This window comes from Peromyscus maniculatus, chromosome 1 (assembly GCF_049852395.1).
Source record: "Peromyscus maniculatus bairdii isolate BWxNUB_F1_BW_parent chromosome 1, HU_Pman_BW_mat_3.1, whole genome shotgun sequence".
In the NCBI taxonomy this organism is placed as follows: domain Eukaryota; kingdom Metazoa; phylum Chordata; class Mammalia; order Rodentia; family Cricetidae; genus Peromyscus; species Peromyscus maniculatus.
In genome coordinates this window covers 157,657,977-157,683,154 of record NC_134852.1, presented here as the reverse complement: position 1 = coordinate 157,683,154, position 25,178 = coordinate 157,657,977, and the positions used below count along the sequence as shown (strand labels likewise).

General features: G+C 51.1%; 1 protein-coding gene across 6 annotated transcripts; it reads left to right on the top strand.

The window, feature by feature from the left end:
- Positions 1–1,129: 1,129 nt before the first annotated feature.
- Positions 1,130–25,032, top strand: Dpp3 (dipeptidyl peptidase 3). Of its 6 annotated transcripts, none has more exons than XM_006980576.2 (18): positions 1,130–1,301; positions 2,447–2,721; positions 5,427–5,516; positions 6,021–6,155; positions 6,817–6,891; positions 7,986–8,079; positions 10,921–11,051; positions 11,150–11,280; positions 11,355–11,413; positions 12,207–12,401; positions 12,560–12,672; positions 13,004–13,096; positions 14,465–14,527; positions 14,612–14,736; positions 14,835–14,955; positions 16,591–16,770; positions 22,622–22,784; positions 24,462–25,032. In XM_006980576.2, exons 1-18 carry the CDS (start codon positions 1,241–1,243, stop codon positions 24,635–24,637), a joined length of 2,280 nt encoding a protein of 759 aa, XP_006980638.2. In that variant the 5' UTR covers positions 1,130–1,240; the 3' UTR covers positions 24,638–25,032. The 6 variants fall into 6 exon arrangements, with proteins under 6 accessions (XP_006980638.2, XP_042114866.1, XP_042114861.1 ...); XM_042258932.2 differs by having other exon boundaries at positions 1,295–1,459; XM_042258927.2 differs by having other exon boundaries at positions 1,295–1,498.
- The last annotated feature ends 146 nt before the right edge of the window (positions 25,033–25,178 follow it).

The following is a 25,178-nucleotide window of genomic DNA, read 5'->3' as shown; positions in this document are numbered from 1 at the left end:
TATACCTATTCTAAAACAATGAAAAAAGGCAAAGGAAAGAAGGAGAGTTTCCGCAGGACATAAGCATTTTTACAGAATTCCCTCTTACAATGACAAGCACCAATCAGAGCCAACAGCTACTGTCATTGGGGGACAAGCCAGTCTTGGGTACCTTTTTGGAAGAGAAACTGGTGCCTGGGCATTGGTTACATTGGGCCCTATCCACAGACGTGGCAAGGAGAGTGTTGGATTTTAGTCCAAAGACACTACCTCCTACACAACCCTAGGGGGCAGCACTACCCCTTCACAGTCGCCCATTCCTTGGAGCAGATTCACTTATTAGTTCTGAAGTAAAGCTGACAGAGCTCAAGAGTCAGAGAAATGACCCGCCTAAAGTCACATAACCGGTAGGTGAGAGGTCTAATCAGCTTCCAGTCTAACTCAAGCTCGTTGCCATGTCAGCCATTGCAGGACCTTGCAGGCACTGGGGGGACAGACACCACCCTGACTACTAAAAGCGACCGCATGCTTGCCCTTAAGTAATCGGAGGCCGCTTTTCTAGGCAGCTCGGCAAACGGCTGCAGGAAGAAAATAGCAGCTCCTTGCTGCCCTCATCTTCGCGTGTGTTGAGGAAACTGGGGCTTCAAATGTTTAAGGGTTGCTTCCAGGCCCATGGCCAGCCAGTGAAGCGCCGGTACCATTTTTCTACACCCCTGCGTGGGTGGAACTACTTCTGCTCTGCCCGGAGCTTCTTCGCATGTAGCCTCTGCTCTTTGCAAGAGCTCTGAAGTCTCCAAATAGCATCCCCAAACCCCAAATCCAGAGAGGAAGGGGATCCACATTGCTACACTCCTCTCTACATGCTTGTTGCTAACCGCCAAACCCAGATAGGAGGGACACTAAACCCCGAAGAGGGCAGGGTCCCAGATAAATGTGTGTGGGGCTCCTGATGTACAGGATCCTTGTGTTTGGGGACCTTGTCAGTCCCCTCTGTCTGCACCAGGCAGCAGCTACGTGGGTTACCAATCCCCAAACCACTCCCCCACCCTTCCCCCCTCGCCACTCCTCCGCTCGAACGTGGCCAGCGGACAAAAGGCCAAGGCTTCAGGGCCCTTCTAAGCAAGCACCACCCACAGCGCCCGGGGGCGGTGAGTTGATGAGGGAGGTGCTGTCCTCAGCTCGTACACTGGCTGGAACCGCCGCCCATCTGATCCCAGGGGCCTGACAATTGGTCGGCGGGGGCGGGGCTTGTGAAGTCCCAATGAATGGGGGGGGGGAGCCGGAAGCAGGAAGTGAGTTTGCAAACGGAGCAGCTGCAGCAGGTGAGGTGCCGGGCCCTGGTTTTGGGGTCACGGCGTGTCATCTTTAGGGGATCGGAGCGTGGCCGGGCTGTGCGCGCAAGATCATTCTCTTTCTGTCCACCCTTCAGTGCCTCTTCCAAATCGCTCCCTGCTTTCGGGCCAAGGAGGATTTGCAGGCAGTAAAGAGTTAACACCCCTTTCCGAGCCCCGGCGACTGGGTAGTTGGGGCGGGGCGCGCGATTGGGGAGCACAGAGTCAGGGGCGGGGCGTAGAGAATGTGGTGTGTTGGGAATTCCCTGGGTCCCATCTGGGCTGCAAAGCTTTGGATAAGTTGCTTGTTTTCCAAATGTCAGTGTCTCTATCTGGAAAATGGGTTGTGACCTTGTACAGCTTTCCAGGCGGAGCAACAGAAGAAAGAAGGACAATGGAGGGCTGAAGAAAAGGGAGGAGACGGGCAGATGCTGGGAAGGAAAAGCATACAAGAACATGAATACTTTTTCGATTTGCTTGTTTTTGACAGGGTTTCATGTACCCCAGACTGGCCTTGGACTCCAACCCAGGGCCTGGTTAGTGCTAGGCAAACACTCTACCTACTGAGTTACATCCCTGCCCTGGGAGTGGCCTCTTCTAATTTGCATACCCATCTTCATACTCAGTTTTACAGAGGAGGAAAGAGAGGTGCAGGAAAGGGAAGCGGCTGGCTTGGGTTTTAGAACTCTCTGATGGAGCAGGCTGGAGCAGGGGTGGACAGGAAGGATGGAGTGGTCAGCAGGGATGGGCTGGAGGTGTTGAGGAGTTCTGAACCGAGAGGCTAGGAAGTCTGAGAAGGTGGAGGTGATGGGAGTGGCCTGGCCTGGGAGTCCAGCAGTGAGGGTTTATTCTGCTGATTCCTCCTTTGGATGCTTAGAAAAAAGTCTTGGCATCTTTGAGCCTCAGTTTCCCTGTCTATAATATGAGGTAGTTGGAGTCAGACTTTAAGTCCAAGAGGCCACAGGCCCAAACTGGCCCACTAAGTATTTGCATCTTTGGATTTCAGCATATCAGGTGAATGGATGCTTCTGGATGACCCCTCCTGGGCTTTTGGATGGAAGAAGTTAGCTCATGGGAGTTCAGAGACGATGTGAAGATGGTGTGTCCTCTGAAATGACTGTGATGTGTCCTTGCAGGGCCCATGGCAGATACCCAGTACATCCTGCCCAATGACATCGGTGTGTCTAGCCTGGACTGCCGTGAGGCCTTCCGCCTGCTGTCCCCCACAGAGCGCCTCTATGCCCATCACCTGTCTAGGGCTGCTTGGTATGGAGGCCTGGCTGTGCTGCTCCAGACCTCCCCCGAAGCCCCCTACATCTATGCCCTGCTTAGCCGTCTCTTCCGAGCCCAGGACCCTGACCAGCTGCGCCAACATGCCCTGGCTGAAGGTCTCACCGAAGAAGAGTATCAGGTCAGTTCTCACAGGCCAGCCTGGTTTTCTGAGGGGCTTCTAGAAGGGTGTGAAGGACCAGGATCAAAGGGCACAGAGCTCTCTCTTCAGCTAGATAGAGGATTAGACTAAAGGTTGCTAGCTCAAATGCATGCATGCATACGCATGTGTACACACACACACACACACACACACACACACACACACACACACACACACCTACCTGTAGCCTCAGACTTCCGGTCTGTAGAATAGACACGTGGTCTCCCCTTAGTATTGTGGTGACCTGCTTAGAACAGTGCCCACTTCAAGATGCAGGGAGGCAAGTCAGGCATAGTGGTGTACCCCATTAATTCCGGCACTCTAGAGGTTGAGGTGGAAAGGTTGTTGTGAGTTTGAGGCCAGCCTAGCTTCCATTGTTCTTGGCAGTCTGCAGTAATTACACAAAGGAATTAGCAGCTGGTATTGAGAGGACAGAAAGGCGGCCTGGATAGAAATCAGGAAGTTTGAGTTACTCTTCTGCATTGTGAGGAGCCTGGGTAAGATGTTCTACTTGCCCCCTAGTTCTTGTCTGTGGATGTATTGGCCAGATAACACACAAATTCTTAGTGCATTGCAGCAGTTCAGAAACGTACAAAACGCAGACAGTCACACATGCTCATTGTCTCTCCAGAGGTAGCCACCGTGGCTAGTCCTTTCCTGTTCTCTGTCAGTGCATTGGATACTGACACTTGTATGTGCACAGTACATCTGTTTAACTTACTTTTTTAAAATGTAAAATGACAGTCTTGTGTGCACATGTGCAAGTATTGAACATAGAGATTCCAGCCGAGAAGTTACTCCCTTGAAACAGGATCTCTCTCTTTTACAAAGATTTATTTAATGTGTGTGTGTGTGTGTGTGTGTGTGTGTGTGAGTTTTAAGTGCCCTCAGAAGCAAGAGGCATTAGATCCACCTCACATGGATGCTGGGAACCGAACTCGGGTCCTCTGGGAGAGCTCTTAATCACTGAGTCATCCCTTTAGCCCCCAAACAGGGTCTCATACGGAACCAAAGCTTGTTGACTGACTATAAAGCTCCCAGGATAGCCTGTGTACACACCACCTTCCCAGTGCTGAACTCACATGCGTGCATGGCCATGCCTGACTTTTTTATGTGAGGGCTGGGTATTCAAACTCAGGTCCATCGTGTTCTCAGTGTTCTGTATACTGCCTCTTTTGCAGATCTCTGTGTCCTGGAGAACTCCCAGAGAGTATATATTCATCCATGTCCTTTTATTGGCTGTGAAGCACTCCCTGGCAGTGTAACCAGACTAGTTTCTGTTTTTAACGTTGGACGTTTGAGACAGTTTCTACTTTTTCTTGCAATCCGTGCCACATGCTCCTCCTTGTATAAGTGTGTGGGCAGGAACTGTTTGTGGAAATAGAAATGCTGGGTTGACGGCTCTGTACATTTATAATGATCTTCCAAGGCCACCCGTGGTGGACACCTTTAGTCTTAACACTGGGGAAGCAGAGGTAGGCAGGTCTCTGTGAGTTCAAGACCAGCCTGATCTACATATTGAACTCTAGACAAGCCAGGGCTACCTAGTGAGACCCTATCTCCAAATAAAATGTTTCTGAAAAATGCTTCAACGTATCATGTTCCCACCAGGAGTGTGTGGACTGGGACCTGGTTTTCTGTAAGGAAAAGGAAAGGATCAGACTGAGCCAAGGTTATTGTTTCTTCACCTCTTTTGAGCTGTGGCTAATGCTTCCTGTCTTTGGGCCTGGGTCTACTGTTTAAAAGAGCTGATCTCTGCGGAAATGCCTGTCAGTGAGAAGTACTACCCAAGTGTCAGCTATTTTCAATGGGATTCTTTTGTTCAAAAGTAGCAGAAGCTCAATACAAAGTGGCTCAAAGAAAGCATTATATGGGCTGGAGAGATGGCTCAGAGGTTAAGAGCACCAACTGCTCTTCCAAAGGTCCTGAGTTCAATTCCCAGCACCCACATGGTGGCTCACAACCATTTGTAATGAGATCTGGTGCCCTCTTCTGTGTACATAATAAATAAATAAATTTAAAATAAATTAATTTTTTAAAAAAGAAAGCATTATAGCTGGGTGGTGGTGGCATAGGTCTTTAGTTCAAGGCCAGCCTGGTCTACAGAGTGAGTTCCAGAACAGCCAGGGCTACCTAATGAGACCCTGTCTCAAAAAAAAAAAAAAAAAAAAAGGCAAGAGAATTATTAGCTCACATAAGTGTAAGGTCCAGGGCTAGAAGAGGCTTCAGGTGCCCTTGGATTCAGTTGTTCAATGCTGTTGAGATGGGATCTTCATCTCTCAGTGTTCTCTCACCATTCCGGTAATAGGACATGGTGATGTTAGCCAGCTTGACTATTTATTTAGTTCAGCCTATAGCAAGAGAAGGTGATTCTCTCACTGTCCTAGCCAGCTTGCATGGCTACCCTTGGAGCTGTGGGAAGCAGGTTCCTGCTCTTTCCACCCTAGGTGTTTTTGGTAGCTGCTGAAACCAGTTTGTCCACATAGTGGGGTCAGGGTGAATTTGATCTGTGACAACAAATTGGGCCAGACTGGGGCCTCCTAGGATCAGGGTTCTGCCCTGAGATCGCCCCACCTCTTCCACACTGGTTTGCCCTGGTGTTCTGGTCTCAGGCTGACATTTTCCTGAAAGCGAAAGGGCGGGGCTTCTCAGGTGTATGATGCTGTGTGGCCTCCACTCCCCAGGCATTCCTGGTCTATGCTGCAGGGGTCTACGCCAACATGGGCAACTACAAGTCCTTCGGTGACACCAAGTTTGTTCCTAACCTGCCCAAGGTGAGTTGGGGAGGGTGGCCCGGAGGCGGAGGTGGGCTGTGGTTGGAGAGTGTAGAAGGGACCCTGGTTGGAGTCAAAGGTGCAGACTCAAGCCCTGTCCCTGTCAGTGGGACACTGTGACCGTGGGTGCCACTCAGCATCCCCAAGGGCTGCAGACACACACATAAAGGAGGAGTACAACCCTTTCAGACTGCTGATCTGAGAGTCGGTCAAGGGCGGGTTGTGTAAATGTGAACGGTTAGATGTCTGCTGGTCATCCCTGGGAATAGGCAGCGCCCATACACTACTGTTCCTCAGATGTTGACGCCTGTACACGTGGCCTGGTGATGTCCACGCAGTGTCTGATTGAGCAGGTCCGTGGTAGCCTGGGACTGCACTCTTCTCAGTTTTTGCTGATGCTGCTGTTCTCTGGGCTATACTGTGAGGTCTTAGGTTCAAGTAGAGGGAGGTCCTGGACGTTTGAAGGGCATGTGGGCAGGCCAGTGACTTCCTTTTTCCTTGCAGGAAAAGCTTGAACGTGTGATCCTGGGGAGCAAGGCTGCCCAGCAGCAGCCAGAAGTCAGGGACCTCTGGCAGACCTGTGGGGAGCTTATGTTCTCCCTGGAGCCAAAGCTTCGACACCTCGGGCTGGGGAATGAGGTGAGCCTCACCATGCAAGAGCTTGGTAGACTGGAGGGCATCCCTGAGGCTGCTTGGTATGCATGGAAGGGCAGCTGATGGGAGGCAGGGGTTCTTCCTCTCTCTGGCTAAAGCCACTTGGCACCACAGGCCTGCTTGTCATCTGTAAAATGGGAAGGGACTGGATGGAATGATTCTAGAATGTTCTTCCAGGTCTGTCCTGCCTTCTGGATGTGGGTGCCTGAGGAAGTAAGGAAAGAAGAACTAGCAGGAGAAGGGAGTCTAGGAGGGAAGGATGCAGGGGCTCAAGGGTCCCTGCCTCTAGGGATTGCTTGGGCTGCATGGGAAAAGGGATGGGGGCCAAGCCGGAGGAAAGACTGAGTTAGGCATGGTGGCACAAGCCTGTAATCCCAGCTCAGGAGCTTGAGTCAGGATGGTTGTATCAGGCCAGTGTGGGCTGCATAGTGAGACCCTGTCTCACAGGAGAAAAATACATAAAAAATGTTCCAGATGATAATCTGTTTTATAGCTCTTCCCCTTGGAAATAGATGGACAGGGGGGAGGTACTGGGGGGGGGGGGTTGCAGAGAGCCTAGGAAGGAAGCCACCAGCTGCCGGATGGGGTCCCCCGAGACCTCAGTGACTCTGCACTCACACCTCTCTCACTGTCTCTTCCCCAACAGGGAGTCACCACCTATTTCTCTGGGAATTGTACCATGGAGGATGCTAAGCTGGCCCAGGACTTTCTGGACTCTCAGGTTTGGGAATGGGCAATTTGGGACACTGGTTTGGTGGGGCTCCTTGTCCCTGTCCGTTCACCATGGGCACCTGTTCTTGGGTCCTAGCTTGAACTCAAAAGACATATGGGCACCTTGGGTCCTTGAGGTAGAAAAGACTTAAGGAATCTTTGTGCGTGAGTTAAGCCTATGCCAATCAGGGAGACAAAGAAGTTACATGTGTGCCAGGATGGGATGCATCCACCCCTGCCATTCCCACACTTCCAAGATGGGGCTCTTGGGGGCCTGTGTTCCTCAGCCACTTGCCAACTGTGCGGCTGTTTCCCAAGTCCATCTCACACAGCTAAGAGCTGGCTGAAGTGCCTCTGTGCCTCACACGGTCAAGCTGATGCTTAGTGAAAGTTACCGCTCACAGGGATGGATGGTGAATGGCTCAGTGAGTGAAGGTACTTGCCAGTAAGCCCATGACATGAGTTTGATCTCTGGGAGCCACATAGTCCTGAAATTATTCTGAGACCTTCACACAAGCACTGTGGCACGTGTGTGGACCATATATATAATTTTTTAACTAAAAAATCTGTTTATTATATTTTGTATGTGTGTGCCTGAATGTATGTAATGTGTGCCGCCACCTTTATTCAAGAGCCCTTGGCTGTCCTAGGGCTGGACTTAGAGGTGGTTGTGAGCCAAGCCACCGTGTAGGTGCTGGGAACCAAACCTGGGTCTTCTGCAAAAGCAGTGCATAAGGTCCTGTAACTCCTGAGCCATCTCTCAGCCCCAGTGTATTAGTTTAGTTTAGTTTAGTGTTTTGAGGCAGGGTCTCACTCAGTACACCAGACTGGCCTTGAACACACAGCGATCTGCCTGCTTCTGCCGCCTCCTGGGATTAAAGGCGTGCACTGCTCAGTGTTTTGTTTTTTTAAGTTAGTATTTAGTGTGTGGAGCAGTGCTTGACGCCATCCCCGGCCGGCCTGTCCTCTCCTGATGGTAGGCTTGGGAAGGTTCCTCAGGGAAGCCCCGGCCAACTTTGCCTCACTGTTGTCCATGGGACTCCTCCACCCTCCCCAGTCTCCCTGATCTCCCCATCCCTTAAACCCTGCTCTGGTCTTTTCCAGAACCTCAGTGCATACAACACACGGCTCTTCAAGGTGGTCGACCCGGAAGGGAAGTCCCACTATGAGGTGCGACTGGCCTCAGTGCTCAACACAGGTGCGCTCAGGCCCCAATGTCCGATGTCAGCCACCTCATGACAGGTGGCTCAGGGCAGCAGCCCGGCTCCTCCAGCAGAAAGAGTCCTTGGGTCCCGGTATTCTCTTCATACAGCAAAAGAGTGGCTCTCGACTCGTTTTGGAGTTTGTGAGTGGGCAAGGGACAGGGCTCTGATGGGCTCTGCCTGGTCTCCAGGGACAGGGCTCTGATGGGCTCTGCCTGGTCTCCAGGGACAGGGCTCTGATGGGCTCTACCTGGTCTCAAGCCCACCCCAGAGCGAGGTCAGCATCTGCCCAGCCACTCAGACAGGGAGAGGCAGCAGTGGGGACCTATTACAAAGCAAGGAGGGTGAATATATTTAGGCTGCTCTGCTGCCCTTTGCTAGCTGTTTTTTATCCGTCCACATCCCCAGCCAGTCCCCAGCCTCCAGCCACATTCTACAGCTCCGGATTCTTACATCTCGTCACCAAGGCTTCACACAATTTGTTGCCCACTTCCTGCCCCGAACAACTTCTAGCCTCGTTCATCTTTACCCAGCCAACCCCTCTCCATCCCATGGCTGGATGTGGATGGCACCTTTTTAGGGACCTTTCCCAGCTCTCCCAGTAGTTTCCTAGTTGGTCTTCTGTGTCTTGACGACAAGCCCTCTGCTAGAATGGACCATTTGTTTCTGTCATTGTCTTTCCCAGTGCCTGGTGCTTGATAGTACTCAGGGACCCAGTGTGGGAGTGTGGGAGGGTAGTGAATGGACATACCATAGGCACTCCAGATAGAGGTGATGGCTGAGCCACTGCAGGGTGATGGAAAAGCTTAGGGGACAGCACGAAGTCTGTTTTGACTAAAAGAAAGGACACATCAGCTAGAGAGATGGCTTAGTGGTTCAGAGTTCTCCTGGCTCTTCTTGAGGACCTGTGTTTGGTTCCAAGCACTCACATCAGGCCAGCCGTACCTCCAGTGTCAGGGCACCCAACCCTCTCTTCCGGCTTTCCTGGGTACCAGGCGTGGATGTGGTGCACATACATGTATGTGTACTGCACGTGTATACATATATGCAAGCATTCATCATATACACAACATAGCAACAAATAAATCTTTAAAAAGAAAGCAAAGGGACATGGGTCTGGGAAACAGAGGGGATCACGATGATGTAGAAACTGGAACACACCAGCCGCACAGGATGCAGGGTAGGGCAGCGGCCAAGACTGGCTTTGGGGCTGGGAATGTGGATCGTGGAAGAGCACTGGCCTAGCCTGCTCCAGGCCCTGGATCCTATTCCAAGTACTGAAAACTTGCCTTTTCCAGCTTCTAGAAGACTGCCTAGGTGTCTGTGTTCCTTGGCTAGTGGTCCCTTCCTTGTACACAAATTCCTGTCGTCATCATCAGCTCCTGTCCCCAGTTACACTCAGCTCTCAGAGTTTTTGAGATGTGGCTCTTTTTTTAATTCATTTTTTTCAAAGGTTTGTTTCTTCCTATTTTTTCTTTATGTGTATAGTGTGTGTGCCTGTGTGAGTTTCTGTGCACCATGTATGTGCAGGCGCTGGAGGAGGCCAGGAGAGGGTGTCAGATCCTGTGGTACTGGAGTTACAGATGACCATAATACACCTGATAGGGATGTTGGAACTGAACCTGGATCTTCTGCAAGAGCAATATATATTCTTTTTTGTTTGTTTTGTTTTGTTTTTTCAAGACAGGGTTTCTCTGTGTAGCCTTGGCTGTCCTAGAACTTGCTCTGTAGATCAGGCTGGCCTTGAACTAAGAGATCTGCCTGCCTCTGCCTCCTGAGTGATGGGATTAAAGGTGTGTGCCACCACTGTCTTGCAAGAGCAATATGTATTCTTTTCTTGTTTGTTTATTTTTGTTTTTTGAGACAGAGTCTTTGTGTAGCTTGCACCTTTCCTGGAACTCACTCTGTAGCCCAGGCTGGCCTTGAACTCACAAAGATCGGCCTGCCTCTGCCTCCCAAGTGTTGGGATTAAAGGAATGCACCACCACCGCCTGGCTTGCAATATGTACTCATAACCACTGGGCCATCTCTCTAGTCCCGTTATTATTTTTTAGGACAGAGTCTAACTTTGTGGTTCAGGCTAGTCTGATGGGAGTACAGGTGTACACTACTGTGTCCGCCATAACTCTTGGTGTGTGTGTACGGAGTATTGGGTTTTTGTGGGGGTTATTTTTTGTTTTCTTGAGGTAGGGTCTTCTGTAGTCTTTAAGGATACCCTAGACTCACAGCGGACCTGAGAGGCCCCTCAGCTCCTCATCTTCCCATGTCCACTTCCAGCTGACGGTGTGGCAGGTGTGCAGCACACACCCTGCTGTTTCGCTGTTTCTTTTCTTTTTAACATCTGGCGTGTGCACACGTGTCCTGGAACAGAAGTCAGAGGACGATCCACAAAGGTTGATTCTGTCCTCTCACCATGCGGAGGACAAACTAGGGCTTAAACTCGGGTCATCAGGCTCGGTGGTTGGAACCTGTGCCCTCTGAGCCGTATCTACAGCCCCTGTGCTTTTGAGACAAGGTCTCACTCTCGCTCAGGCTGGTCTCAAACTCAGTGTGATCCTCCTGTCTCCACTTCCCAATCAGCAGGATTAGATCTGTGCACCTTGCCTAGTTTATGCAGTGCTAGGTATCAAACCCGGGGCTTTGTGCATGCTACGCATGCACTCTGTCAACTGAGCCACATCCCAGCCCCTAGTATATGCATGCGTGTTTGAAGAAGAGAAGTTATCCTAATTTCTGTCGGCAATGGGGAGCCTTTGAAGTTCTTAGTGGGCCAGAGTGAAAAGCCTGCTGGGGTGTCCTGGCCTGGCCTTTTCCCTGAGTGTTTCTTCATTCCTTAGACCCCGCTCTCGATTCCGAATTGACTTCCAAGCTAAAGAGCTATGAATTCCAGGGGAGCCATTTCCAGGTCACCCGGGGGGACTATGCTCCCATCCTCCAGAAGGTGGTAGAACACTTGGAGAAAGCCAAGGTAGGTCTGGCTGGGACCTGGGGGGCGGGGGGCGCTTACAGCCCTTCTGGGCAACAAAGTTGGATGGTCCAAGGCTGACCAGAGCTCTTTTACCCCAGGCATATGCAGCCAACAGCCACCAGGAGCAGATGCTGGCCCAGTACATGGAGAGCTTCACCCAGGGCTCCATTGAGGCCCATAAGAGGGGCTCCCGCTTCTGGATTCAGGACAAAGGCCCCATTGTGGAGAGGTGAGGTGCCAGCCTTTGCTCCCCCTCCAGGCCTTCTGCTAGATCTCCTCCATCTCTCCCATTCTCTCCTCTAGTTACATTGGCTTCATTGAGAGCTACCGTGACCCCTTTGGCTCCCGAGGAGAGTTTGAAGGTAACTTCTCGTGGAGGGGAAGGCTGGGCGGAACTCCCTTTTGTACACTCCCATTCTCCCTCGAGGGTTCTGTCCTTCCCTCCTAGAAGTAAACAGCAGCCCTGGGGCAGTGGACTTGTGACATCCAGGCCTCGTGTAGTACAGAGTTAACCTCCATTGTCTCAGTGAGCCATCACATGAGGCTTTTACCATAGTGGTAGCTGAGTCCAGGTGCCCTGTGACTTGGCAAGGCCCTCAGTAGACAGACAGACAGACAGACAGACAAACTTGATTTCTTACTCTGGATTTGCCCGTGTGTTCTGTGATGCCGAGTAGTCAGACCTCCGAGCAGCGTGGAGTCTTGTGTGTAGTGATGCACTCACCAGCCAGGAGTGGGTGTGCCTCTCCCTGGAGACTGAGGCAGCTGCCATCCCCAGCTGACGGCAGGCAGCCTCGGTCCCCGTCCCACAGGCAGGTCATTGCCGCAGGATTCAGACTGGTCTCCGCCTGCTCTCCTTCTCCTCCTTCTGGGTAGAGAGGCTGGATACTGAGTTGCTAAGCCAGGGATTAGCCTGGCAGTAGAGAGGAAAGGACCATAGGAGGCTCAGACCTGAGTTCATAGGACCATGAGGGAATTCCCATGCCTGCAGCTTTCCTGCCTGGGGCCTGGGACCCGGGACCTGGCAGTCCCCAGCAGCCAGCATAGTGCTGCGGCACACAGCAGTGTTCATTGTACAGGCCGTGGCTGGAGGAGCTGGGTAGGGCGCGGTGGGACCCCAGGATGCTGCCAGACCATAGCCCCACCTCCCGGCAGGTTTCGTGGCCATGGTGAACAAAGCCATGAGTGCCAAGTTCGAGCGGCTGGTGGCAAGTGCTGAGCAGCTGCTGAAGGAGCTGCCCTGGCCTCCGGCCTTTGAGAAGGACAAGTTCCTCACCCCTGACTTCACCTCCCTGGACGTCCTCACCTTTGCTGGCTCCGGCATCCCTGCGGGCATTAACATCCCCAACTGTGAGCTCCCTTCGTATCCTCCCGGTTCAAGGAAGTCCCCTATATTCCTCCCCTCCACACGCATTTCTCACCACAGACTGCCCTCTGCTGCTCCCCCTTCTCTCCGCTCCCCCTGACCTCTGCCCTTCCCTGTGTCAGCTCTCTTCCTTATCTTCTAGATGATGACCTGAGACAGACGGAAGGCTTTAAGAATGTGTCTCTCGGCAATGTGTTGGCTGTGGCCTATGCCACGAAGCGGGAGAAACTCACGTTCTTGGAGGAAGAGGACAAGGTAGGCGCTGGCTGGCTGAGGCTTGGGGCTAGACTACCTGGGGACCAGCACAAGGTCAGAGTCCAGCTTTGGTCCTGGCCTCGACGCTCTCCTGCCGTTGACCCTTTGTCCCCGAGGGGCTTTCCTCTCCTCACAGGGTGCACTGTGGAGGCAGGCCCTCCCCCTGGGTCACTGTGAGTTTGAGTTGGGCCTCTCCACATGTGTGGAATGGAGTGAGCTTGGCTTCCAGAAAGCACGTTCCCCACATGGGCCTCAGTCTTGCTGAGAGGCCTGGTGTACTACGTGCCCACGGTGAAATGGTGACCAGTGGGGTCTTGGTTTCTCTTGGCAGGACCTGTATATCCGCTGGAAGGGGCCGTCCTTTGACGTGCAGGTGGGGTTACACGAGCTCTTGGGTCACGGCAGCGGCAAGCTCTTTGTGCAGGTAAGAAGGGCCAGCAGGGGCCTTTTGACCTGTTGCACGCACAGGGAAGCTGTTCATTTCCAGGGCAGCTGTTCATTTCCAGGGCAGCATGGCTCCTTCAGTGTCTGGAAAAGAACAGGACCCAGGTGCAGAGACAGTGTCACAGCCTTGGCATGGCAGCGGCAGAGACTGGCCCTCCCTGGTCTCTGTCTAGGGGCCACCTGAGTCATACCTGTAAGGGGAGCTTCCCCGGCCGGAGCCCAGCAGCCCCTCCTGGTCAGCAGTCAGCAGCTGAACGGTCTTGGGGAGCCCTCTACCTATTCAGTCATCCGGGCTCCTGGAACAATTAGGGGGAGGGGCTCAAGCCAAGTGTTTTCTGCTTAAGGGACTGTCTCCATTGGTCCCAGTGCCTGGAGCCCTTGGCTTGCACTTGGGGAACATGGAAAGGGCTGACAGTCTTTCCAGCAGGCTAAGGGAACTCGTGGGCTCGCAGTGTGGAGCCACGTAGCTGAACTATCCCGAGGAGGGTAAGGTCTACCCGCGATAACGGTGTTCTGGGTCGGGCCTGCTCCCATTGCTGGGACTGCCTCTCTAGATGAGGGAGGGCCGGAGCTGGACCTGGTAAGTCAAGAGAATTTAGGAAGCAGCTGAAGGGACAGCGGCCCAGCATGGTGTCTCATCCAGTCTCTACTCAGGCCATGGTCTTAAATACTTTTCTTCTGGCCGGGCCTCAGGGGACCCACCTGTACAATGGAATGTCTGACGCCATCACATGAACTATTGTGAAGATAAAAGAGGAGGTGAGGCGTAAGCCCCGCACAGTAGGGTCTTAGCAAACACGTATGAGTGTTAGGAGGCAGAGAGGTTATGCAGCCCGATGCCATTTGGGGGCTCTCGGTCTCTGAGCCTCCGTTTTCCCACCTGTGATGTGGTGAGGGTGGAGCCTTCCTCCAGGCGGTGGCTGTGAGGACTAAATGTGTGATACGTGAGAGACTCGTGGCATGTGGCAGGGGGTGGGGCGGTGGGGGCTCATGCTGGCAGCATGTTGGGGCCATGACACATGGGGAGCGGCAGGCTCTTTGGCCTGCCCATGGGGTTTCTCCCACACAGTCCGGGTAGTCTGGGTTCACAATTTCAAGTGGTCCCTTCCTTGTCCGGACCCATTTCCCTCTCTGTCCAGTGAAGTGAGTGGGTGGTTCCTCTGCTGCTGAGGGGTCCGTGGAGGTGGTTGGCGTCACAGAGCTCTGAGGGTTGCAGGCATTAGTGTAACAGTGTACTCATGGTTCCTGCCCGACTGGTCCCTTTCCTTGTCTTTCTGAGCCACTTAGATTCCGCCCAGGGCCACTGCCCCCTAGCCTACCCCAACATTCATGACCCCTTCTTCTACAGGATGAGAAAGGTGCGTTCAACTTTGACCAGGATACAGTGACCAACCCAGAGACTGGGGAGCAGGTGAGCAGAGCATCCATGGAGCCAGGCTGCCGGGGTGGGGACACAGGCGGGGCCTGATTCCTGGGTCCTGGGTCATCCTTCTAGATTCAGAGCTGGTACCGGAGTGGAGAGACATGGGATAGCAAATTCAGCACCATTGCCTCCAGCTACGAAGAGTGCCGGGCCGAGAGTGTGGGCCTCTACCTCTGCCTCAACCCCCAAGTGCTGGAGTAGGAACCGTGGGCTGGAGGGGTGGTGCCCGAGTCCCCACACTGGGCAGCTCTGAGGGTGCTGGAGCGTAGGATCATCCCTGTCTCCCCTCCACCAGGATCTTTGGCTTTGAGGGAGCTGATGCAGAAGATGTCATCTACGTAAACTGGCTCAACATGGTTCGGGCTGGGCTCTTGGCTTTGGAGTTCTACACTCCAGAGGCGGCCAACTGGCGGCAGGTGAGACCGGGGAGGAGCCACCTCAGGATAGGGAGGGAGCTTGCACGTGGCCACTGGGAGGATTCTGGGTGCAGGGATGGGACAGGTGCACTCCCTGAGGCAGAAACTCCAACCCCAGACTCTACTGTTGGTGGGACAAACCCCACCCACTGCATTGCTGCTAGAAAACGAGTCAGGGTCCAAATTCATGCACTTCCTTTTTAGCCGTTTTGGGGGAGGTTGTTTTGTTTTTTGTTTTTGTTTGGTTGTTTTGTGTTTTTCAAGACAGGGTTTCTCTGTGTAGCCCTGGCTGTCCTGGAACTCTCTCTGTAGGGCAGACTGGCCTTGAACTCAGAGATGTACCTGCTTCTGCCTCCAGAGTGCTGGGATTAAAAATATGTGCCACTACACCTGACCAACATGTAGTTTGAAACTATGGTAATCAACAGTGATTTAATTTTTTTTAAAATTTATTATTTGTGTGTGTAGAGTTAGATCTCTCCTTCCAGTTTATGAGTCCTGGGAGTCAAACTCAAGTTGTCAGGCTTGTACGTACTCATCAAGCCAGTTTGCTGCTCCCCCCCCCTCTTTTTTTTAAACAAAATCAAGTAAATACGGATTGAGGAGGTAGTACGTGTCATCAAAGGGTCTGCACTATACGACCTGCCGCTGCTGGGGGAATCTGAGACAGGAGTCTTACCTGAACCCAGAAGTTCCTGAGAAGCCTGGGCAACATAGCAAGACCCCATCACAAGAGAGAAAAGAGAGCTGCAGAGATGGCTCAGTGGTTAAGGGCACTGGCTGCTCTTCCAGAGGACCCAGGTTCAATTCCCAGCACTCACATGACAGCTAAGAATTGCCTATAACTCCAGTTCCAAGGAATCCAACCTTTTTCCTGGATTCCACAGACACTGCATATATGTGTGGTACACATACATGTAAGCAAAACACCCATGCATATAAAATAAAAATGAAACAAGTTTTTGAAAAACTAAAGAGAGAAAGACAAAGAAAATCGTGTGTGTGCACATACATATACAGATAAAAGGAAATAGATTTTAGAGTCTGGACTGAGGTCTGACCCTGACTGTGCCCACACAGCCACTGTGTGACTTTGGCCAGTCACTTCTTCACTTCTGGGCCTCGATGTTTTGTCATATGTAAAAGAGGGGATAATGATGCCTGCTTGGTTCCATTGCTGAACATGAAGAAGACTGGGAAGGAGCCATCTGTGGTGGCGCACGCCTTTAATCGCAGCACTAGGGAGGCAGAGGCAGGCGGATCTCTGTGAGTTCAAAGACAGCCTGGTCTACAGATCAAGGACAACCAAGGCTACACAGAGAAACCCTGTCTCGAACAAAAGAGATTGGGAAAGAGAGTCCTCAGGGTCTTGATAGTGAGGGGACCCCAGGAGTAGCTGCTGTCTGGAGCATCAAGAGCTGTGGCACGTGATGAGGGGGTGTAGAGCCCCGGGCCCTGCTTACACAGCCTGCCCCAGTGAACAGGCTGGGGAGAAGAAAGGAAGGATTGGGGGGAGGGGGGAGCAGAAGGAGGGGTAAATGGACAGTGACAGCTGACAGCATGGTGAACACGTTAACCAGCTTTGCCTCGAGCACTGAGGAGGCTTCACGCGACCTCTTTCCCTGGCCTTGGTAGGCCCACATGCAGGCCCGGTTTGTGATCCTGAGGGTTTTGCTGGAGGCTGGCGAAGGACTTGTCACCGTCACGCCCACCACAGGCTCTGATGGGCGCCCAGATGCCCGTGTCCACCTGGACCGCAGCAAGATCCGGTCAGTGGGCAGACCTGCCTTGGAGCGGTTCCTACGCAGACTCCAGGTACGTGGAAGTCTCACCTTGGCCCCCTCCAGCCTCTTCTCTGGCCCTCCCTCATTCTGCCAGTACCGCTTAACCTCCTGGCCGGTCCCTTCATCCAGCACGTCTCTCTAGTGACTGAGAAAAAGATGCCATGGCAAAGAGCTGTATGGGTGTGACAGTGAGTGAGACTGGAAAGGAATGACCGATGTTTACAGAGCCCGGAGTGGGCGTTGACTCCCCTGGACCTGGAGTTGCAGACAGTTGTGAGCAGTTGGCTGTTTTCCACTCTTTGATGATTTTGGGGGCCCGCCACCCAGCTCCCAAATAAATACAAAACACACAGAGGCTTATTCTTACTTATAAGTGCCTGGCCTTGGCTTGGCTTATTTTTAGCCAGCTTTTCTTAACCTAAATTATCCCATCTATCTTTTGCCTCTGGGCTTTTGTCTTTATCCTGTATACCTTTCTTTACTTCTTACTCTGTGGCTCACTGTCTAGCTGGGTGGCTGGCCCCTGGAGTCTTCTTCCTCCTTCTCTCACTCCTAGATCTCTCTCTCCAGATTTCTCCTCCTATTTATTCTCTGCCTGGCAGCCCCACCAATCCTTTTTCCTGCCTAGCTATTGGCCATTTAGCTCTATTAGACCATCAGGTGTTTTAGACAGGCAAAGTAACACAGCTTTACAAAGTTAAACAAATGCAACACATCTTTGCAGCATTAAACAAATGTTCCACAGTATAAACAAATGTAACACACCTTAAAATAATATTCTATATCAATTGTGAGCCAGCATGTGGGTGCTGGGAATCGAACCCAGGTCCATCTGGAAGACTAGCCAAGTGCTCTTAACCACTGAGCCATTTCTCCAGCCCCTGAGGAACCTATCTTTATGGTATGGTACTTTCTACTAGAACAGGGACATAGTGAGTGTTTTCAGCACTACATATATTATAAATCATAAAGTTAGGATTCTTTGAATTAGGATCAAAGTATCTCTGTGATTGTATGCCCATCTGTTTCCAGGAAGGTCTAAAGAGTCTTTCCATAAAACATGTGGGAGTTTGGGGTGATTTTTGTTTTTAAAAATGTGTGTGTGTGTAAGTGTAAGTGTAAGAGGCATGCAGATCTCGGTGAGTTTAAGGCCAGCCTGGTCTACAGAATGAGTTGTTCCAGGATATCCAAGGCTACACAGAGAAACCCTGTCTTGTGTGTGTGTGTGTGTGTGTGTGTGTGTGTGTGTGTGTGTGTGTGTGTGTGTGTGTGTGTGATATTGAGGAGTTGTGCATGTGCTACAGTGTGTATAGAGGTCATAGATAATTTGTGAAGTTGATTCTCTTGCATTTATGTCGGTTTTGGGAATCAGACTCAGGTCATCAGGCTTGTGTGGCGATTGTGTTTATCTGCTGAGCTGTCTGTCGTGGGCGGCTACCCACTACAGCTATCCCACCTGCCCTGTTGATTTTTGTTTTTCGTTTTCATTTCTTTCTTTCTTTTTTTTTTTTTTTTAATTTTTCGGGACCAGGTCATACATGTATATCCTTGGGTGGCCTAGAACTCCCTACGTAGACCAGGCTAGCCTTGAACTTGTGTCATCCTTCTGCTTCTGCCTCCCAAGTGCTGAGATTATAGGTGTGCATCACCACATCCAGCTAAAGCACATGCTTGTAAAGTTAAATAAAATTAAATTAGGGACTGGAGGTAGAGTGTATACTTAAAATATATGTGAGACCCTGGGTTTCATTCCTTCACTACCAAAAGATAACTAAGGATAAAAGGCACTAGATAAAAAAATATATCTTCAAGCCGGGCGTTGGTGGCGCACGCCTTTAATCCCAGCACTCGGGAGGCAGAGCCAGGCGGATCTCTGTGAGTTCGAGGCCAGCCTGGGCTACCAAGTGAGCTCCAGGAAAGGCGCAAAGCTACACAGAGAAACCCTGTCTCGAAAAAAAAAAAAAAAAAAAATATATATATCTTCGGTGGGTTCTGAGGTGGAAGGGGGCACAGTTAGCAAAGCTAAGGAGACCTGGGTGAGGGCTGGAATTTAGTTAGTCGTAACGGGCCAGCTGTGAAGGTGTTGAGGAGAGAAAGCCGTGCTGCCAGCCTCTGGGAGCTCACAAGGCTTTAAACCTTTCAATAAATTGAAGATTTTTGCTGCAAATGGCAAAAAGAAGGAGCTGTTCCCAGAGCATTGGGTAGGTGTAGGAGTCAGGGAGGCTGAGGCAGTAGGTTGTTGTTCGAATCTTAGATGGTCTTTTAATTAAAACAACCCTCAGAGCCAGATATTGGGGTGAAAGCTGAAAGATCAGAGAAGCAGAGCAAGCCACAGCCAACCTCACCTCGCCAACTCCTCAGCCAATCCTGTTGCCTCAGACTGAAAGCCTCTGAGTCCTCACCCGAAAGGGTCTCAGCTGAACTGCTTTAGTTCCTATCTCCTCACCCCTTATAGACCTTTCTCCACCCTGCCGTCACTTCCTGCGATTAAAGGCGTGTGTGTGTGCGCGCGCGCTTCCCAGTACTGGGATTAAAGGTGTGTGCCACCACTGCCTGGCCTCTGTGTTTAATCTAGTGGCTGGCTCTGCCCTCTGATCCCCCAGGCAAGTTTAGTAGGGTACACAATATATCACTACAGTAGGTCCTTTTTTTGTTTTGTTTTGTTTTGTTTTAAGTAGGGTCTCACTATGTAGCCCTGGCTGGTCTTCAACTCTCTGTAGACCAGGCTGCCCTCAGACTCACAGAGACTGACCTGCTTCTTTCTCCCTAGTGCTGGGATAGAGGTGTTGCCATCATGAGTGACCCAGGTGAGTCCTGTACAGGAGACTCTTGGCTGCATCCTGTTCAATGTCCTCCCTCAGCAGTGTCCAGAAACAGAGTATGAAGTTATCTTTGATGCAGCTGTGTATTGTGTCAGCCATTTTTTCCCTACTGCTATTAACAAAGGTTAGATGTGTGCCTTTCTCTACGACTTCTTGGGAGCTCTGGCAACAGTGGGCTCCATTCTTATGTGACTGGCTGGCTGGAACTGAGTAATAGTCCCACATTCAGACATGGCATGGACTGTTCATTTTCCCCGGGGACTTCCTGCTTCTTGTTATTCCTATAGTCCAGTTTCTGTATCCACCAGTTCCACATCCATAACATCCATAAATTCAACCAACTACACACATGCAAAAAGATTCAGGAGAATCATCTCATATGTACTGGACATCTGCAATATTTTTCTTGTCGTTCCCTGAACAGTATGGAATAAGAACTAATTACATAGCATTCTGTTGTCTTGGGTATGATTGTACTCTAACAGGCTGGGCTAGAGGGCATTTTGGTAGAGTGCTTGCCTAGTGTACATGAAGCCCTGGGTCCCATCCTCAGAACTATAAAAGTATTGACTTGGACCTGTGATCCCAGCAGTCAGGGGTAGAGGCAGAAAGATCAGGAATTTAGGGTCATCCTTCACTACATGGTGAGTTTGAGGCCGACCTGGGTGGACTTGTAGGCTCTGTCTAAAAAAAAAAAAAAAAGTAGGGCTGAAGATATGTCTCGGAGGGGAAATAGGCTTGCTGCACAAGCGTAAGGACCTGAGTTCAGATCCCCAGAACCTATGTGAAAAGCCAGGCCTGGTTGCATAGACCTATAACCCCAGCACTGTGAGGGCAGAGACAGGAGGACCGCTGCGCTTGCTGGCTGCCGGCCCAGCTCCAAGTGTAGTGAGAGACCCCATTTCAAGGGAATGGATGGAGAGGGAGAGCAGGTTGCGCAACGTCTTCCTCTGGCTTCCTCCGCACACACCAAACACGCATGCATATACACCAAACACACATGCATGTACACCAAACACAATCATATACACCAAACACACATGCATATACACCAAACACACATGCATACACACCAAACACACATGCATGTACACCAAACACATACACAGAAATCTTAAATCTGTAAGAAATCTAAATGTGATTTAAAATGTACCAAACCAGAAGATGTGTGGAAGTTATACATATATAGCACACCCTTTTGGATTAGGGCCTTGAACATTCAGATTCTGTTATCCACCGATGGTGCTAGGACCCATTCCCAGGAGACGGTACCTGTCTGAATCACTCCTGGTACCACTGGCTCCTCTGGCATCCATGTTCCTAACTCTCCAGTTTGAGCTACTCAGGTCTGGCTTGTTGGCTTGATGAACATGTATAACCAAGAAGTGAGAGAGGTGATCTGAGTCGTCACCCCCCACCCCCCACTCCCACCCCCACCCCGCCCCGGGCCCGTGTGCTGGAAGGAGAGAACAGACCCCCACCAGTTATACATACACAGATTCGTGTGTACATAGACCAAGTAAACATAAAAGCACATTTTGATAAAGAACTAAATAGATTTCCTTGAAATAAACTAGATAACCAATGAGATGAACAGAGGAAGGCTCATAGGAAGATTGTAGATCTAACCGAAGATAAGAAGGAAAAAAAATAGAGTAGAAAAAATGTTGGGGAGCAAGACTAAGAGTGAAACCTTGGACTTCAGTCTTACTAGGCAAGTGCTGTGCCCCTGGGCTGTGTCTGAAGCTGCCTGAGAGAAAGGTCAAAAGGGAAGCTGAGCAGCGTCGTGAGCGAGACGGTCTAATGTAACGGAAGCCAGTGCGGGAGTAGAGCCTATGCCAGGGGAAGGGGAGGGTGCGCTTCCATGGCTGCCTCGTGTGGCCTCATCCCCTTCACAAAGGAGGCCCCGTGCTCTTAAAAGCCCCACCTTGTCCTTTATTTTTCATTTAAATTAATTTGGTGTGTGTGTGTGTGTGTGTGTGTGTGTGTGTGTGTGTGTGTGTGTGTGTGTGTGTATGGTGTGTGTGTGGCATATGCACGTGTGTGTCCTGCTCCATCACACTTGCCATGTCCCCTTGAAACAGGGTCCCTCACTGAACCTGGAGCAAGGCTGGCAGCCTGCAAGACCCAGGGACACTCCTGTCTCCCCTCCCCCTAGCCCTGGGATGACGGCCCGTGTGTCACTGCTTTTTCACATGGGTGCTGGAGATTTGAACTCATGCTTCTCGTTCTTACCCACTGAGCCATCTCTTCAAGCCCAAAGCCAAACCTCTTAATATACACCAGCCCTCTAAAAATTAGCTGTCGGACATTCTGCCACATATCTTTAATCTCAGCCTGAAGAAGGCAGAAACAGTTCTGTTGTGAAGCCTGGTTTACATAGTGAGACTCTATCTTTAAAAAGCAGGGTGGGAATAGCCATCTAGGATGTTTATTCTAGGATGTTTGTTTTTTTTTTTTTTTTTTTTTGTTTGTTTGTTTTTGTTTTTTTGAGACAGGGTTTCTCTGTGTAGCTTTGGAGCCTATCCTGGAACTCACTCTGTAGACCAGGCTGGCCTCGAACTCACAGAAATCTGCCTGGCTCCACCTCCCGAGTGCTGAGATCAAAGGCTGCACCACCACACCCATCCTGTTTGTTTGTTTTTGAGGCAGTCTTATGGGTTGGAGATTTAACTCAGTGGTAGAGCACTTTCCTAGTAAGCTCAAGGCCCTAGGTTCGTCCTCAGCTCCAAAAAGGAAAAAAAGAGAGAGAGAGAGAGAGAGAGACAGAGACAGACAGACAGACAGACAGACAGTCTTACATAGCTCAGGCTGTACTCCCTATGTTGCCCAGGATGACCTTTGAACTCTTGATCTTCCTGGCCCCACCTTCCAAGTTCTGGGATTGTAGGTGTGTGCCATATACCCAGCTAGCTCATTAAGTTTTAGCACTGAAATTTTATAGAAGACAAATCATAGCATATCCTATCCAGAGCTGGACACAACTGGCCATGGTCCCTGGCAGTCTTGTGGATGCAAGGTGAGTGAGTACCCATCCTAGGCACTTAATTCTCGTTCCAGGTGCTGAAGTCCACAGGGGATGTGGTTGCTGGGCGGGCCCTGTACGAGGGATATGCAGCAGTCACTGATGCACCCCCAGAGTGCTTCCTCACGCTCAGGGACACGGTGCTGCTGCGCAAGGAATCCCGGAAGCTGATTGTCCAGCCCAACACTCACCTGGAAGGTAATGGATAGTGCACCCATTGGATGGAGCTACCTGGGGTCTTTGCAGAGATCAGATGACACATTGGTTCAGGGAGGGTTCCTCTCTGCTGTGTTCTTTCTGACGGACCTCAGGCCCAGAACCTTGGCATTTTCCATCTCACACACATGGACACCGGTTGTCAGGCAGCAGCAGGTCTCGGGAAGGCCAACAGAATAGGAGCTTGGGGGGGGGGGGGCAGGCCAAGGCCTGGAGGATCCGGAAGGTCCTAGCAAGGAGGTAAAGTCAGGCAGTGATCTGGGACTGCACAGGCCAAGTTGGGCCTTCGAGAATTTGAATCAGCAGCATTCAGGATAGAGATGTCCTCGGCCGTCCCCCCTTCTCAAGTAACATTTCCATTTCTAGAATCCCTGATCCTGCCTGCATGGTGCTGGTACCCTGTGTGCCCTTCTCCCTCTCCAGCGCACCAAGTCCACTCTACTCGACAGCCTTGGTACATGCTGTTCCCTTGCCTTGGCATGATGTCCCTCCAATCTGTCCTGTCTGGTTCTTCCTGTTGATCAGGTCCTTGTTAAATGGCACCTTCCTGAGACATGCTGTCTCCAGCCCCTCAACACAAAGTAACCCCTTCAGTCTCTTATCTCTCCGCTTCATTTTTCTTTGCCCTTTGATACATTCAGTCCAGAGGAGGCCACTGAGGGGATGGGATCCAGCCATCCCCTGAAGCGGTTCAGAGCGCATTAGGAATGAGAACACATGGAGATGTTAATCACACAGGGAAATGTTAATGAATGTTTTAAGGATACTAACAGTGCTCTGAACCCTTGGATAAAGAGCCCATCTATATCTTTAGAGTATCCAGGAGAGTTCTTGGGAGGAAGTGGTGATGCTTAAACCAGACCTGAGGAACAGGTTGGATTTTTCAAAGGTAGTGGTGAGTTGGAGTATGACCTATGGTAGAGCATGTGCTCAACATGTAATAGGTCCTGGGTTCTACCCCAGCACTTGGGTAGTTGGTAGCAGTGGTGATGGTGGTGGTGGAGGACTTGCAGGCCCAGGTACTGGGTGAAAACTTTTCACGATATGCTGGGATTGTAGCAAGTGTTTTGCTTGCATGTATGTATGTGCACCGTGTGCATACAGTACCCTTGGGGGCCACAAGAGGGCATCGGATCCCCTAGGACTAAGCGGTTGTGGGTCACCTTGTGGGTACTGGAGGCCAAGCTGAGAGCAGCCTGGGTCCTCTGCAAGAGCAAGAAGTACTCAATCCCTGAGTTCTCTCTCTCTCTCTCTCCAGCTACCTGACATTGCACAGCATATTGGTCATTTTTGTTAGTGATTGCTGGGGTTTGGTTGGTTTTGTTGAGACTAGAATTATCTAGACTAGCCTTAAAATTAATGATCTTCCTTTCCTCGGCCCCTTGAGTGCTGGGCTATGGTGTGTACTACCATGCCAGACTTAACTCTTGACTTGAGGGAAGGATGAAAGCCGGTAGCAGTTCATTTAAGTCTGCTCCTGTACTTCTGCCTTCCTCACAGGTTATCCTAATGACTAAATGAGATAACCAGGCTAAAGGTTGAAGCGTTGGTGCCACAGAGCTCTGTCAGCCGCCCTCCCTGCTCCTGTGACTGTCATTACGACTCCTCTTCCCTCATCACGTCTTTCCGTACTGATGTTTTCTCTCCATCTCCTCCCAGGCTCAGAAGTACAGCTTGTAGAGTATGAGGCCTCAGCTGCTGGTCTCATCCGATCCTTCTGTGAGCGATTTCCAGAAGATGGGCCTGAGTTGGAGGAGATCCTTACCCAGCTGGCCACAGCAGATGCCCAGTTCTGGAGGGACCAGGTCAAGGAGGCCCCAGCTGGCCAGGCTTGAGAAGATTGTGTGATCCCTTTCCCCCGATCCATCAAACCAGGGCTGTCAGTGGCCCAGAGTTGTGTGTGTGAGATTAGGAGTCGGGGGAGGGGCAGGAGCTCGGACTCTGGTGCTACCTCAGCTGAGGGTGGTGATACTAACCCTTCCATTTGTCAGCACTTTCTGGTTTACCAAGTACTTCCTCAGTTCCTTGATCTGCACTGCCATCTTTGGAAGGAGCGCCACAGGCTGCCTAGTGCAGTTCCCCACGTGGGGAAGTGGCAGTTCTGAGAAGTGACCCGTCTAAATCCTGCAGGTGGCATGTGACAGAGCCAGGGCTCAAAGCATTCTCACCAAATCCAACGCTCTTCGTGTATTACTTTTATAACCAGAAAAATAAATTCCACAAACAACCATCTTTGCAGTGTGTGTGATTCTTCCTGTCTGGGTTCAGAGCCTGGGGAGGGCACAGCACCTCGCTTTTGGCTTGCAGTCCACAATAGGATTTTGATATCCTATCTACAGGAAAGCACAAAGGCACAGTGTGAGTGCTGCAGCTCTC